The sequence below is a fragment of the Haliaeetus albicilla genome, chromosome 3 (genome assembly GCF_947461875.1).
Source record: "Haliaeetus albicilla chromosome 3, bHalAlb1.1, whole genome shotgun sequence".
NCBI lineage: Eukaryota > Metazoa > Chordata > Aves > Accipitriformes > Accipitridae > Haliaeetus > Haliaeetus albicilla.
Window position 1 is genome coordinate 1,082,579 of NC_091485.1, and position 17,097 is coordinate 1,099,675.

The 17,097-nt window shown below is 39.0% G+C and overlaps 1 protein-coding gene across 3 annotated transcripts in view; it reads right to left on the minus strand.

Annotated features, from left to right (window-relative positions):
• Window positions 1-480: 480 nt before the first annotated feature.
• The window catches only part of GRB10 (growth factor receptor bound protein 10), a 148,020-nt gene continuing 131,403 nt past the window's right edge, over window positions 481-17,097 (minus strand). For 2 of the 3 annotated variants that reach the window (XM_069778679.1, XM_069778678.1), the window contains exons 9-17: window positions 15,016-15,153; window positions 14,294-14,404; window positions 13,142-13,240; window positions 10,017-10,094; window positions 9,233-9,349; window positions 8,302-8,368; window positions 7,188-7,275; window positions 4,409-4,502; window positions 481-3,613 (exon numbers count right to left, since the gene is read on the minus strand). In XM_069778679.1, coding sequence (XP_069634780.1) covers window positions 3,467-3,613; window positions 4,409-4,502; window positions 7,188-7,275; window positions 8,302-8,368; window positions 9,233-9,349; window positions 10,017-10,094; window positions 13,142-13,240; window positions 14,294-14,404; window positions 15,016-15,153 — 939 coding nt within the window. In that variant the 3' untranslated portion in view covers window positions 481-3,466. The remainder of the gene's footprint in view (window positions 3,614-4,408; window positions 4,503-7,187; window positions 7,276-8,301; window positions 8,369-9,232; window positions 9,350-10,016; window positions 10,095-13,141; window positions 13,241-14,293; window positions 14,405-15,015; window positions 15,154-17,097) is intronic. The other variant, XR_011323900.1, reaches the window with a different exon arrangement.

A 17,097-nucleotide genomic window follows, 5' to 3' on the forward strand; every position in this document is an offset into this window, starting at 1 on the left:
ATGTGCTTTCCCACCCAAATGCTGATGGACCACTCAAATACAAGGATTACAGGGATAAATAATTGCTTTTTGAAAGTACTATTAAGAAGTTTTCTGATCCAACAGCTATCAGGCCAATAAAGTGCTTTATGCAGAGTATACATTTTCAGTGAGCTATAGCTTTATGACCCAAAAGGTGCTCATGGTATATTTCCTGATTTGATTCTAGCAACCTTCCCAAATGAATACTGTAAATATCATAGCGAATATCCCCAATAATTTTCCTCAAACAAAAGGGATGAACAAGTTCTTTTTTAAATAAAGGACGGTCTGTCTTAAATCATAAGACAGAACAGCCAGAATAAAGATACCTTGGAGATTCTGTTTTCCTATTAACTCTTCTTAAAGGCTGCTTAATATAACCCACCCCAAATAACGCAGAATTAAGGCAAGACATACCTGGTGTACAGATGTATCCAAAAGACGACATTAATTCCAATATAAAATGAATAGCATTGTATTAACGTTTATTTCTAATTACAAGAAACAGAATATCAGTCCCTTATTTGTACAAAAATACCTGAAAGATTACAATTAGGTTCACAAGCCAAAAAGCTATTTACAGTATGAAGCAAAGCATATTGAATAAAGGTTTTGTCTCTTAAGTTAATACCTTTTGCATTCCCTGAAACTTTAAACTTTATTCCATTTTACAGTCACTAAATCTTGCATTGTGACAATATAATTTATGATAAGCAAGTCTTGCCACTGGAAAGGTGCATTGATTGGTCAAACTGTCAGGTATTTAGTGCAGAAAAGATAAGACAAAACATCTAAACTGAGGCACGTGTTTCTTCAAGATTAATTAACAAATAAAAAGTTTTTTGTACTTTAACACCTATCGTAACATAACTTAACTAGTAACCTCATTACCAAAATGGTTTGGCATTTTCCTTCTCAACATATTCAAGATTGCTACATGAAGTATTTATTTAGAAAATAAAATCACAGGCAAAAAGATAAAAATTCAACAGGCTCCAAAACAACCCTGAGCATCCCCTTTACATTCATGTCATTTAAATACAAAAATAAGAGTCAAATGTCCTTCAGTCCTTGGTATTCTGAGCTGGCAGCCAGCTGAATCTGTTGGAAAACTAAGGTGGTATTGACTGTTTTCCAGCAGAAAGAAGACAAAGCAGTGATCTGCTTAAGTAAGATTGTTGCCACTTTGAAGGTGGTCACTTTCTCAAAACAGCTCACTTTAGCTGGGAAAAGTACAAAATACTAAGTCAACCATCTACATACAAAAATCATGATTCATAGTCAAACTTTTATTCTCAATTTAAATAAGATGCAAGGTTTTTTTTATAAATATGAAACACTGCAAATACTATCCGCCTACTGGGAAAAATGCATGGTTGTCACTAAGCTATGTAAACAGAAAAACTTAAAACTACAGCATAAATGGTCTTATTAAACTGGTAATGTAGTCAATACAAGTATCTTTTTTCTCCTAATAGGGGCCAAATAGAAGCATGCAAAGTGAAGTCAGACTTAAGTTAGCTTAATTTCAAGGTTTTAAAATACATTGTCTAGAAAGCAGGAACACTCATTTCACTATGTACAATTAAAAAAAAAAAGCTTCTACTAAAAACAAAATCAAGTTTCTTCATTTTTAATATCTAGACATTAAATGGAAAAAAAAATACTAAATGTGTTCTGTAAACTAAAATACAGTGTTTCTATACCATTGACATAGTTATAAGCTGATATGGACGACTCAGGCAGGTTATGGTTTGTCTTAAGCTATTCTCAACACTACATGAAGACCTAAAGGTGTAGGATTGGTTTTCCTTCTTTACCCTTTCAGATGGCTAGGATTTCAAACCCAGTGGCAAATATTAGTAAGGATGAACTAGCCTGCGTAAATCATTTACCATCTTAAGAATGCTCCATTCTGCACTACGCTCTGCAAGTTCCCAGGGTGGAATACCTCTCACTGTGGCTAACTGCATGAAGTACTGGGAAGTTAATTCAGTAACAGTTCCTGCACCAACCGTGTTGCTGAAAGAATGGTATTTGCAATTGGAGGATCAAGGTGGGACTTGTCTAACTTAATACTGATTTATCATCAGAAAGAGTTATTGTGTAAACATTAAATAACTGATTTAAACATTAACAGTAAAGTAGTTCTGATGACAGACCAGCACCAGAGCAGGATACATGCTTGTCTGCCATAGGTACTGGCATGCTTTAGCATGTGTAACACAGGGATCACCAGTTACCTTGATGGATGATATTGCCAGCAGCTAGTTCACAATCAAATGTGTTTCCATTCCCAGTATGTTCTTTCTTACCATGTAAACTTTCATGGCCCTACAGAAAGCAGAAGGGGTTAATTTCTTTTTATGCCCTATTCCCCAGGAGAGCTTTGTGTCACTGTAGCTTTACTATATGGAAAGAGCTCTTTGAAACAGTCTGAAAATTCAAGGAGCTATAAAGCTAAAACCACTGTTTTGTTTTTTTTTGTGTTTTTTTTTTTTATTATTTTATTTTGTCATACTAAGACTACCCGCAGAAGAATCTTCTCACAAAAAATGGTGGTTTCAAATACAAGTGTAGTCATTCAGTCCTATTCTATTTAGTAACAGTAAGTTTCCTCAGGAGAACAGTCAAAAGGCTGTAAAAAACAAACCACCACTCCAATAATAAAAATTTGTGCATAGATTCTAATACAGTCTTTGCATGACTGGATGCCACTAATATGCCATCAACATACTACAGCCATAATGCTACAAGTCAACAGTTTTAAGAGTATGTATATGGTGGTATGTTCTTTTAGAATTGTATCCTCATTGCTTCTTCAAAGACATCTGCAGATCATCAAACCTCAGGTCTCCAGAGAAGTTTTGAGACACATGCGTGCACACACACACACTTCTTGATTTTCTTCTAGATCCTTTTAGGCTGAAGCATTCCATACATTTTTAGGGTGCAGATTAATACCCAACTCCTGCATGAATTTTAAAAGCCACATCAGCTCCTAATATAGGCTGCATACAATATCCGAAACAAAGTAGGAGTGCAAAAAAAGTGATCAATACAAAAAGTAAACACACTAGTCTTAATTGTCAAGATTATTCCAGGGCAAGAGTTCTTTTCAAAGATTTCTCTTCACACTTGTTCCTGTTAAGTGGCCCAGCCAAGATAGTTTCCAGTTTTGTTTCAAATTTACTCATGGTTTTACATACCCTCCCCCCATTTTTGGGATGCTGGGACACTCAGCAGCAATCACTCTTAGGTGTTAGACAAACCAGCAATCTTGGTCTGTTGGCACCTGTCGAATCCATCCCTTTCAGAGTCCCAAGGTGCATAATATTTTTATTTATTTTTACCAACTTACAAATCTGCCAATTCCCCAGTGTCAACGTTCTCTTACAATTACTCTTCTAGCAAATCCAGTCTTCAGTGAGAGTCAGATTTGAGGTCATAAGGCCACTCGGATGCAGTGGTGTTTGAGTTTGCAGGGCAAGACTCCTTTGTTTAGTTGATAGAATTCAACAAGCTGGATTAGATCACTGAATTTGGTGTTCCCGTCATCCAGGCTGAAAAATATCTGTCCATCATCTTCACACTGGGGAAACGAAACATCGTTTTCACGTTAGACTGCACATGAAGAGACGCAAACGTGGCAAAACATAAACAGTACCACTGTGTGATGTAAGATAAACGGTGGGCACTGCCCAAACAACCTAGTGCCCAGAGATCTTCATGAAACCATGCGCAGCACTGGAAAAGAACATACATTAACCCAGCTTGAAATGTTTTGTTTATGAAAGTGAAAGCTCATGGGCAAAGTAATTGAAAGTTGTAGAGACAGCACTGATCTTCATTACATAAAACAAAAATACCCCCAGAATATTTCTTAGCGGTTTGTAAAATTGGCAGGTGAAGCAAGGGAAGAGGGTTTGGACCAATCAAGAGGTGTACATCATCTTAAAGTTCTGATAGTCTTTTTGGTCAAGATAAAAATCGAACAGGTTCTTGACATCTCAGTGTAATGTTATTTAAAGCTCAATGTAATTGGGTGACCTCCAGAATAAAACTTTTTAAAGTTTCCCTAAGTTATTCTACATTTGCCTAAGTGACAGGGAGACAACTGCTGCTGTGGTTGCTGTCAGTCACAGAGAACAATTTCTGTGCGTTACTTCTATACCTAAGTGACTTACACTAGTTTTCCAGGCAATGTTAACAAAGAATTTTAATCAGACATTTGACAATTCTAAAGAATACTTGCCAATACACTTGCTAATGGAAACTTCCCTCTTAATTACATCAGTAATTAAGAAGAGTTCTCTTCAGATGTTGGCAAAGCTTTATGATTTAAAATTTCTTTTTTTGTGATCAGTATCAAAAATAATCTACTTACCGGCAAGATTTGAAAATGCTTTATTTTTTGATGATGGCACAGTGTAAGTACAAATGCCTTTGGATTGCTTTGGCTGTCCCGGAGAAGAAACAGTCTAGGAGAGAACATTTTTAAGTACACACTGAATACCACAATCCGTTTCTTCATACATAATGAGAACTACTACATTATTTTGTGCTATTGCCTAACTATTCTTTAGTTGCATTAACAGGTGATTCCATAACTAGCAATTTGCTTTCAATTTTTTATACCATGGCTATGCAACACTAATAGATGAAGAAACAAGAAATGAAAGATACATGACAGTAGTTCTTGCCCTGTGAATGTATGTATGAGGCTTTTGTTAAGGGTCTCTCTAGCCAAGCTTTCCATTACTGATATGTACTCTCATGAAGAAAATGTTCCCATTTAACTCCAAAGCAAATCTGGATTTCTGTAGATGGAAAAGTAATACATGAGAATCTGTTCCCACTCTCTTGCATCAGTTTTACAGAAATCCAGTGTCAGCAAAATTACATTTAAGTTAAATGGCTGCAATTGCACAGAAACAGCTCAATACTTTCTTAAGATGACTTATCAGTTGTTAAGTAGCATCTACATTATCAAGATGGGGAAAATAAGACACTGATTTTTCCTCTGAAACAGACACAGTATTTTTCCCTTACCATCACTGGAAAAGAATATACTTTAGAAGTATAGCTAGCAACATCATACACTACACAACTGTCACTTTTAAGTTGACCCACAAAATTGAAGCCCTAATTGAAATGGTTAAATATGTACTTAGAAGAGGAGAAAAAAATCTAGCCAAAAAATGTTTCCTCCCCTTGACATTTATGAACTAAGGAAGGAGAACCTCTCCATGCTACAGGAAACAAGAATATACCTTTGGCATAAGGCTCACAGCGCTAATCTCTAGTGGATTTGTGAGATGGCCAAGCACAGTACTGGGGCAGGCCTCAAGCCCTCTTAATTGCTAACCACTAAGCCAGGAACACACTTTTCCAAGGCTGGGTTGCAAGAACTACTTGTAGTCTTGTGAACCCAAAAGAAGTTACTGCAGCTCCTCAGAACCGATTGAGAAATGTCAATACCACAAAAACGCACCATCATAACCAGGGTCAGTCCAATACTCGGAGACAGGCATGTCTTGCCATCAGCAGAAACCATGCATGGTATTTGAACATTCCTTTTCAGTCCTAGCAAGACCAGATGTGTGGAAAAGTGACCAAAGACTTCACACATTAGGATCAGTCTCAGGGAGAAAGACCTTACCTGCCCCGTGGTTACTGCGGTTCATGCAGATATCTCTAAATCGTATTTTATGTAGCCATTTCAGATAACCATGGTATCATAAGCTGGTGGCACAAAGCAAAGCTCAGCACAACTGATCCTGCAAGTGTTTACTCAACCTCTGGCAAGCAACAGGCTGTCTGCATAAACGACGACTATAAAGATAGATGCATCCTCAACAATAGCTTCCAGAAACAGTCAAATGGTAGCGGTATCAGCTGCATATGTACATTGCTGAACATCTTACATGAGCCATCAAAAGCCTGTTAACTTTCTACCTTCTTTTGTTCAAGAACACACAGAGCAGGAAAACACAGGCAAGACTTTTCTGTCCTGAAAACCACGATCCTTAGATCTCGGAGCATGTAAGTAACATGGCTCTTTTGCCACCGCTGACTGAACTCGCCACAGCCAGACTAACCAATCTTCACCTTCCACAGCGAGTAAGCTGGCTAGGCACAAGTTTAGCACTGCCTCAAAGGCATTAACACATTTATAAAAACCCCAAGAAGGATGGGCCACTAGATTTCTAAGGCAACAAGTCAAAATGAGCCCAAGACTGTAAAGAAGATCTGTAGTGTGAGAGAACCAGAAACCCAACAAGTCAGCAGTGTTCCTTTGCTTTCTCAGCCTCTCTTCTCTATTTGACCTGCTAAGCTAAAAGCCAATAGCCCTAGCCCAGCAAAAAATCCCAAACAATAAAAAAACACTGCTTGATGAATATGTACATGCAGCACCAGCAATTTCTGCTTCTCTAACGTATTTCATTCTTCACATAGACTTGTGATGCTCCTGAACCAGATAATGCCGAAGAAAGGTTTGAACTTGACTGTCTCCTGAGAAGCCAACATGGAAGTTTCTACCTTAATCCTGACAGCAGTGAGATTAGTGAACTGAAGGCAACTACGCTCTTCCCATCCCACAAATAAAGAACTGCTGAATGCAGCTGAAGCAAGTTCCCTTCGATAACTGTAACTACATATAAATAAAGGAAACAGAGATGCTCAGAAGGTACTTAAATCTCAACTACAGACATTTTAGAGAGCACTGGAACAGGGACTTTCATTTCTTTGCTCTAGAACAGAAATAAATAGTGAGAAATCATCACTAACTGCTCTGATTCATGCAAAAGAGCACAAATAGCTGATTACAAATCTGTGGCCTGAAAAATATGTCCTCAATGCAGATTACAGGAATTAATTATTTTCAAATTCTAACATTCTCTAAAACTTGATTGCCTCTGTTGGAAAAAAGAAGAAAGTTTAAGTGTTTTCGTAATATTTTATTTTTCAAATTAAGAGTTAGAACCCACTCCTACAAACACATACTCTAACTTTTTGAAATTCAGGGAGGTTATAATGGGACTGCTCAAGAATCAGGTTACTCAGAAGTGCTCACAAACCTGTAAACCCCTACAGCAGAAGCTGTGCTCTTGTCTGTAACGCTTACCATCAGATCATAAATACTAAGCAACAGGAATACCTACCCATCTACAAGCCCTTGTTGCTTAATAATCCTGTGAGATTCTTCTCTAGAGATTCTTCCATGAAACCAGTGCTGTGTCCTGTGAATAACTGGAGGCGAGAGGGAAAAGAGGGAAAGAGAGGATGGTTAAAAACAGTAACACGTGCAACACTTTTTTCCACACACTAATTATTTAAACATTTTAAAAGTGGGTATAGTTTTGTTACAGAATATAAAATATCTTTCATCAATCTATGCAAAAAATGAATCAATATGAAAAGAATGCACCAGCTGTTGCATCTACTTAATATACCAAGTAGACGGGCCTTATCTCCATGTATTTTTCTGCTTTGCAGATGTACGACTAGGTTAACAAGAGAAATCTCTTATAATATTGCCTTTTCATAGCTTCTTGAAAATGTTGGGACTAAACAATTCTTAGAATACAATGTATAAGCTAACGAGTCAGAACCAAGTCCCCTTAACTCTCGATAATGAAAAGCACTTTAGCTTGTGCTTTCAAGGGTAGAGTTACCCGCAAATATTTTTCTGTTTATTATTTGATTGGTTTTTAAATAGTATTTTAAAATTCTGTTTAACCGAATAGAAACACAGAATAGAAACAGAGAATAGCTGTGTTTCCTCTAAGAAGTCCAGGATATTAATACGACATTTCCTATTATTTTGATAAACTTACAATCTCAAAGAGATGTTCAGGACTCGCATTACAGGCATCTGTATTTTACATTATTCAGTTATTATGGATTGAATGATATTTTGAAGACTCTCATTTTTACTCTTCAAAGATTAACAGATCACTCATTGACTTTCCCTGTCTAAAACCAAGAATTGACTTCTGGATTGTTTTCAACAGAAAGATTTATGGAGTCTCTATAAAACCTGAGTTTCAAAAGATTAATCTTGAAGAAAAGCTTGAGCGTGCTTTCAAAGGAAAACAAGTCCCTTCTACTGAGTCTGTATGGGTAAGCATGTTAATGACACAAGCTACTGGTAAGCATTGTATTTGACATCAAGGCATTAATACTACGCAACTGCACTCTCTCGCTACATGAAATGTAGCTTTTATTTACCCACAGAGGCCTCTGATACTATGCTTACAAACCAGCAGAATTTACCTGTACTCAGTGTGGAAGGATGGAGTGGACTTTGGCTACCCAAGATGTTCATTCTTGTGCTACGTTTCTACAGAGAAAATGAATTACCGTTAAATCCACACTAAAGCCTCAACAGAAGAGAATTACTGCACATGCAATACAGATTTAATTTACAGGAAACTGGGGGCTGGGCAAGTTTAATGCAAGGATGAGAAAAAGAAATGCAACTTTGAAGGGGGCTAATCTACAAGCAGCAGCTCATTTCAGTTGGCTTAAAACACAAGCCAGATGTTAATGATGAAAGCTCAATATCTAAAAAAAAAAAAGGAAAAAAAAAAGACAGAAAAAAGAAAAGTCTGATATGTTTCTGCTCAGGCAAAACACCAGGCACTCAGTAAATCAAGCAGTATTTCCCTCCCGTACATAAAGCACCAGCTAGTGCTTCAGTAATGACTCCTGTTCCCTAAGAGACGAGCATGTGGGAAAACTTGTACTGCAGCTGTCTGTCCACAAGACACTATAAACAAGTTACATCAGTTTTCATTGCAAGAGGTCCTGCCTCTTGTATATTCTGCAATTAAACTTACTGGGAGCAAGCCATTAGTCAGAGCCCCAGCCTCTTCCATGTGGGGAAGCATTTAATTTGACATATTCCTCCTCAGAGACTGGTTTTGCAAACTGGCAGTAAAGTTCTGGTGGGTCTGCTTTCCCCCTCAACCTTCCTCTGGACACTAGGGGGACAGAGAAGCAGTGGTAGAAGGTTGTTGTGAATGTGACAGTTTTGCTAAAGATGGATATTGACTTTCAGATCTGCATGCTTGCAGTGTGATTGCTTCAGGTCGGAGCTAAACTATACTGTGACCAGCACTGCACTAACATCATAGCACACTCTGTGTTTTGGCTCTCAACAGACACTTACTAGTTACAAAAATAGAAAAGAGAAGATAGCTACCCTCCAAGCATGTCCTTCTTCCAAGGCAGCACTCTGTGCTTCAGCAGGATTTTCAATAACTCTTCCTATTTGCCCCGAAAAATCCATTGCTACTAGTGAGTTTTCAGATACACTTCTCTGAAAAGGAATTTTCACTTGTTTCAAAAAACAGGGAAAGAAAAAACCAGCTTGAGAGTTTCATTTCAGAATGTTTTGGTTTCAGAAGACTGTCCAAAGTTATCCTTCAACAGCACAGAAAAAACATCTCATTTTTTTTCCCCCTTCCAAAAGATTCACAGACACAAAAATAGATGGCTTTTCTTTTCAGGCCATAGGAGAGGGAGAGGATTCAAAGGCTGAGAATAAAATCTGTATTGCTCAAGTTGCCCATTTGCCCTATTACTATACTCCAGTCATTTTCAGGGCCAGTTGGGATCCAAATATAGGATCTTCACTTTTAGATAGCTAACAAGTCAGCTCTTGGCCCAACATATTTTAGGAAATTTACGTGTTAGTTTTGCCAGACCTAAGCTGGCTTCTGCAGAGACAGCCAGATGTCTCAGTACTGTACATCTCAAAAGTGCCTGACGTATCCAAGATTTTTCAATCATGTGGATCATGTAAGCCTAAGATAATGGAGAGCCAACCACGTAAACTATACTCATGTGAAACGTGAACTTTACAATGATTTGCTACACAATGCTCAATTTACATTTCTTAGCGTAAAATTTTCCACTTTTAAAATGCAAAAGCAAATGTATCTTTTCCAACATCATACATTAATGAGGTAAAGTTCATTACTTACTACTGGAGTGGAAAAGTGGGGAAGCATGGCTTTTCTCTGCTGGGGAATTCTGTAATTCTGATACAGTAGCATTCCATACTGCCAACAGAAATGCAAGGATGTTATTATTCAAATATATACCCTAGGAAAAAAAACCGTAGTGATTTCATAATACCACTTACACTGGAGCAAGGTGCCACCAGTTTATTTTTTTCATCATCAGAAGCTGTCCCAAAGCAATTTGCATTAAGTAATAATGATTGGCACGTGGCAATCGAGCAGTAAATATGCATGACAAGTTTTATTTAAAAGACAGCACTTTTACAAGCCTGAGTGAAATACACAGGTAACTTCTGCCACCCTCAGCTATCACCACATTTTATAGAATACAAGCATTCACTCGAGGTCAGAACACACGTATTAACTCCCCTGCTTTTTATCCTCTAGTAATGTGAACTTAAAAAAAAATTCTGCATAAGACATTCAAACTCAGTTTTCATAATGATAAAAAATAAGAACCTTTCTGATTCACTAGCTGTTTTAATAAATTTCAGCAGGAAATAACACTTTTGGTACTTTTCTCATCCTTACAAAAATAAGGTGATTGAATTCCAGTCATGCTTCTCGTTGAACGTGATAAACTTTAGCAACACTAGTAGCTAGGATGGTAGGAAAACACCTACTCAGTGCCTTCCCTAGGGGCACAGTGCTGAAGTATAGCAACACCGCTTACTGAATGTTCTAATTGAAATGGTATATATAATTTTGTAAACAAGGTAATATATGACTATGGAAAGCTAAATCAGTAGGTTAATAAACAGGAGGGTCACGACCACAGCCTTGAGGCACAGCCTTAATTTTCCCTGACTATACACCTTTAATCATCTTTCAGTGTTCCTTAAAAACAAACCTTTTTTTTCCCCTAGTGTTAACTGCCTAAGGGTGAATGTTCTATGCCAGTATACAGAAATTCCTGCCATACAGTACTGTTGTTGGCACAGGTTGCACTGCAAAGAAAGATTCCTCTGAACAAGGAAGGTCACAGCAAGATGCATGTCTACATATTTGGTAAGAATAGCCAATTCTGCACACTGCGAAGTATTGTCCTTGCCATTCGGCAACATTAGTGCCTCGACCAGTGTAACTAATTTCTTCAGAACAAGTGGTATCTTCAAGGCACAATTCACTACAATTATCGGATCCTCTGTTTGAGCACTTTCCCCACAATGCAAAATTCTGTGTAAATAGGGAAAGTAAAGGACAGCTGAGAAGCAGCACTTGGAATTGCCTGGAGACTAAACCTCTTACCGTAATTGTTAGCATGTATTAAACACGAGTCAAGTCAAGTAACCGCAGAGCAGACTATGATAGCCAACAGAGGTATTGGCTCCACAGAAATCAAATATGCGTCTTGTAATTGGGATTGCTTCTTGCATCCTGGCCTATACTACGGCTAGTGCACCTGCTTTTGTAGCAACTTAAAATAGGAATTTCGGTACTGCAACACACAATCTCTTATAATTAACAAATGAGATAATATTTGGAGAGCGTTCAAAGAGATGTGCTCTGGTTTGGAAGGTGACCACTTAATGTAGATGGAGAACAGGCACTGCATTTTCATACCTGCAGCCCTGGGAGTCTGATTTGCTTTCCCCACGCTTACAGGGTTTTGCGTGATGGACAGTCTGCACAGGGAGAGGAGCAGGCAATAGTAGCAAACACTTCTCATACCTTGAGGATAAACAAACGAGCTGAACTTTTTTGAGAGGGAAGGGAGGAATCAACAATGGTCACGCAGCAATAGGGCTATCCGTGGCTTCTCCTAGTCAACGCCACACGTGGACCGGAGAGCGACAAAACCTCGTACTCCTCCTGACGCACCCGCTCCCTTGCAGCTCCTGGGACGCGTGCTGCAGGATCGCACCTCCTTCAGCAGGTGGGTGTGAAACACCGGTGGGGAAAAGGGCATTTTGGCAGGGAGGGCTGTGAAGGCTTTGCTGACGTGGGCTGCTACTTCGGCAGGAAAGGCGACTCTGTTCATTCAGGACAGGGAGACCGAGTGCTCGCCGTGCCCCCGGGTTACGTGTCCCATTTTGGGCACAGCCTGGCAGGCGGCAGCCGCCAGCGGGACGCTGGTGCGCTGACCTCAGCGGCCGGAGGGAACAGCCGTGCCCTCATTTCCAAATCTGACATTATCTGTTTGCTACCGAGAGAGCCAAAGGTGACTGAGCTCAAGGTTCTCCATCCTATTTTGGTGGACGTGTATCTAGTATCAAGTACCGCAGTACGACTTCGTGCATGCCTCTGCTTTTTATCACATTTTGTATGTTATGCTTTGACACAGAATATTAGAGGGTAGGATAACTGCACAGAAGAGAGGGGGGATTTTCATGGGTAACACATTATCTGTACATTTTTTTATATACGTGTATATTCCCTTTAACATGAGGGAGGATGTAGTAAGGTACAGAGAAGAACACAGTAGTTTTCAAGGCAGCATCTTCAAGGGAAGATTTAAAAACAAAACAAACCAACCCAACCCAAAACTTCTGCACATTTCTCTATGAAGGTCAGTGAGTTCTCTGCTTCAAAGAGTGCAAAATAGTCAACTTTCTCCTCAGTTCCTTCCACGGTGATTTTGTTTCAGAAAACCTGTGAAGCCTCCTATAATATTATGAAGAAATCTCACTGTTTGCTCTCAGATATGAGTAACTTTCACCCAGAGGTAGGGTTGCTTATTTTTGTTTCCTTTTTTTAATAGAACCTTCAGAAAACTGAAAAAATTGCAAAAGCTTTAGATAGAACTCTCTTCTAGTTAAGATAACCACTTACCGTTATCAAAACATTTTCTTTAGCTTTATGATAATTTGCAAATACCTTGTTAAGTGGGTTTTTTTTGATTCATTCACATATCATGAATTTGGCTCCAAACCTAAAATTATAGTTGATTCATATGTGGAAGGAATTGAGCTCAGTCCTGTGCTTAAAAGCTTAGGAGGGACAAGTCTACCTGGCATTTTGCTCTTAGCTGTATCATTTTGGAGGCAGATGACATTTAAGAACATATAGGTATTTCCTCATGAACAAAATAATGAGTGCAACTTAACTATAGGTGTAGCTCTATTCACATGGAAGAGATCAGGTACCTTGAGGAGTCGAAAGGCCGTCATCCAGCACGTCCTGCTTTGCTCGTCTTCAGCACACAACAACCTCAGCTCCTTTGTTTCATTTCTCACTCTGTTGGGCTATAAAGAATTAGAGGGAAGTCAGCTATACTCAGTAGAAACGCAACAGAGTAAAGGCAGGTACAGTGTTAGTCCAAGAACTGGCCAGAAAAAGGTCACACCACGCTGAACTAAAGCTCAGGAGAGGCTGAGCATGCTTTGAAAGAAACCACTTTCTCAGCTGGGTCCACTAAGATAATCAGTGTCTGCTTTGAAATACCCTGCGGTTCTGGCAGTTTACAGGAACAAGGTCCTCAGGTCATGCTAGAACCAGAACCAAGGCGTTTGGGTTTGGTTTTTTTTTTTAGAACTGTGAGAAGTTTTATGAGCCCCCATTCTGAGATTAAGAACCCAAGTTTCTGTAACTGAAGGTTACTGAAGGTCTGCTTCCACCAGTTCGGGATCTGTCCCGTAGCTGGTCTCTACTCTCTGAGGCAAACCCATGTTGTCCAGCTCTGGTTCGGCTGCTAGGAAAAAGACAACTTCACTGCTGTCAATAAAACCCACTCCCAGCCTTATTTTCTTCTCAGAAAATTACATGGAGCTTTGAAACACTTTCCAAACTATCTCTCAGCACAACAGTTTTTAAAATCCTCAAAGGCAAGTGCTTAGTCTTATTTCCATTTTCCAAGACAAATCATCTTCTTTAAATAAATGCAAACCTCTGGCCCACAATAATGGTACAATTACACCCGATCGGAGCTTGATCCTTTGTTGCTGTATAGTTTTGGTGCTCGCTGTCCAGAGAAACCTTCCTATTCAGTTAGAGTACTTGGAAAAAAAATTTCATCTGTGAGGTGAACCAAGGCCATCTCACAGGCACACCATGCTTCAGCACTGAGCTGATCTTGCCCAGAAATTTCCCAAGCCAAAGGAGCACCAGATAAAGTGTTAAAAGTGTCACATAAAATGATGGCAAGATTCGCAGGACATGCCTGCCAAATGAAAGACATTAAAGATCAAGTCCTCACGACAGAGATGCTTGCAGAGTTTTACATACAAATCCCATTTAGCTGGGGGCTGGGGATAGCAACACTGTCTTGAACTTTGGAGGAACTTAATGAGAAGAATTACCTTTATACAAAATCCATACTCCGCAGGTGCATTGTACAACTTCTTGCCTGCTATCAGCGAGAAGATGTTGCTGTCTTCTAGGTCAGCCAACAATTGCAAATGTCTTGGCTCCTGGGGAAATAATGTGTTTTATCATAGGTAAGTGTAAGATTTTGGGAGACGTTGCTGCAAGCTCTGCAGTCTCTCAAGACCAACCCCCAACAGAGGGCACAGTATGAACACTCCGGCAGCCTGCAGTGGACACGGCACGGCACCTTTTAAGTATCAGCCTACTAGCAGAAGGTGCTTTGTACAAGAAGCTGACAAAATACTTATTCACACACATCATGTTAAAAGTGGCATAGCCTATTACATTGCTCCAGAGAAATCTGAAAGTTAGATAATATACGATATTGTCTAAGGTATCATTTAAACTAAATTCATGAACCATGTGATTGGAGACCATTTCTCTTGCTAACCTTGTTAGCACGACTTCAGCGGCCACAATGGTGTTGTCTGGCTAGTTTGGTTTTATTATATAACAATGCTATATAGCTATTTTCATGCATTGAGAGCCCAGGGCTTGACTGTCATTTGATCATGGCTTGTTTATCCTTTTCTATGTGATAAAAAACCGGGAACATTGTGTGCAGATATCTAAAAACCAGAGCAAAAAATACTCACCATAAAAGCAGAAAATGCTTTCACATGCTAGTACTGTGCAACTTTTTTTTTAACCTTACCTTTGAAGTTCCTTTTGTAGAACAATAAAGTCCTGATCTCCTCAAACACACATACAATTTCTTCCATGATTTCCTACCCAGCTCTTTCACATGCAAGAAACCTTGAATTTCAGGGCAGCTACTGGAATTTAAAAAGTTCTGTTGGAGAGGAAAATGTAAATGAGGATTGTGTCCTATGTATGGATCATAAAATTGTCACTGTATTTGCAGAACAGAGAAGCAAATGGCAAATGACTTTGCTGACTTGGGGCGCAGTTTCACGTTATCCTTAAACTGACATAGATGTTTGAACTGATTTATGACCAAAATGGGTATTCCTGCTCCTCCCCTTACATCTACTTCGCTAACTCCCCCTGCCCCTGGCATTTTCCTGTTCTCCTTGTCAATACTTAGATCTCCAAAAGGCTAACCATTTCTCTGCATCCCCATTCTTCTTGCACTTGGCCTGAAGGGACACAAAGTAAGCTTATGAATTCTTAAAGTAATACCTTGTCACGACAATTCTGGCAACTAATCTAACTTGGAAACAATGGCCAAAATCCGCAACTTTATCCCAAAATTTTAGAATGGAAACAGTCTATTAAAGTCTTATATAGCACATGCGCCTGTCCCAAGACAAGAGAGGTATGACAAACAACAGAATATTTAACTGGAAATGAAATGTAGAGCAGTCAAATAAGTGTCAGCAATTATACTAGACTTCAGGATCCAGAAGTATTTAAGTTCTTGACACAATCAGAGGGACCACATATGGAATCGTTTCATTTGCAATACATCAAAGGAAGGAAGTATTAACTATGGTTAGCAAACTGATGGATTGCTCCCTTATTACAATGGGCCAGATTTTTAAATGACAGAGGGCTTGCTCAGTAAGTTAAATGCCAAACTAATAAATTCAATAGTAGGAAGAAAAATGCATAAACCTGGTTGGCTTAGATGACTCTGCAGTTCTTGAAAGTTGTGTTCTGGTGTTATTTGGTGGACAATGGCCACAGGACACAAAACAAAAAATCAGTGCCCTGCATCAGAATTCTTAGTTGCATTAAAACCTAATTTTTTTTCCCAGTCCTCCTTCCCATCTCAACTAACAGAATGGAAAAGAACAGTCAATTTTCCTGCTATTCGTACTGTGAATCCACTTCTCAACTGTGAAAGGGAAAGACCAAAAGGAGAATATATTCTTTCTGTCCAGCTAGATAAACCAAAACTAAACTAAGATGCAAGCTTTTTTGCAAATCTGAGCCAGGCTGATCCTAGGGAAAACAGTTCCCACTGTTTTTAATGCTACTAAGACTAAAAATACTAGCTCTTAATGCAGTATATGATATTGTGAGATGATATTTAATATTCTTCCCTATTTCGTGCGTAATTAAAAACAGCATACTTGCTCAATGTTTGAGGTGGCCTCAGATGCAACACGCTTAGTGACTACTAGACTGCAGAAAGTTTACCTTCAACAAATTACAACTGTCACTGAAATAATGAAAAATGGTTGTGTGTTTTTTAAAAGGAAAGGGGTATTTAATATAAATGCTTGAAGGAAGACTGTTTCTTATGGTTAAACAATGAACCAAGGAGAATGTACCCATCCTCCTTCCTCCACCCTCTCACGCTGTTAACCCCTGTGACTTATGTTTCTCCAAGACTGCACCTAACTGTGCCTCCCCAGAAGCAAACTCTTGTATCTCACAAGGTTGTCAGGTTCTCCTTTTCCTACTGCTTGAGTTACCCTAGGTTCAGAACTTCTCTGTCTTCAAGAACATCTTGCTCTTTTAGGGAGTCCCGCTGCCTGTGTTAACAAGCAAACTCAATTTTCTACTTACGCTGCAAGGAAAAAAGGGTCCAAGGTGTGCACACCTCTGCTCCTACCGGTCTGTGGCAATGCCTGTTCTCACCAGTTTTGGTTCCCAATTGCAACATCATTGCAAGTGACTTTCATTTTTAATTCCAGAAACTGCTTTGATTTTTGTTTCACTTCCCATCTGAGAGTGGATGGTGGTGTTTTAAATTCTTCTCAGTGAACCTGGAGCCAGTACTTAATGGATTTTGAAGTGGTTACAGGACAAAATGAGTGCACTGGTT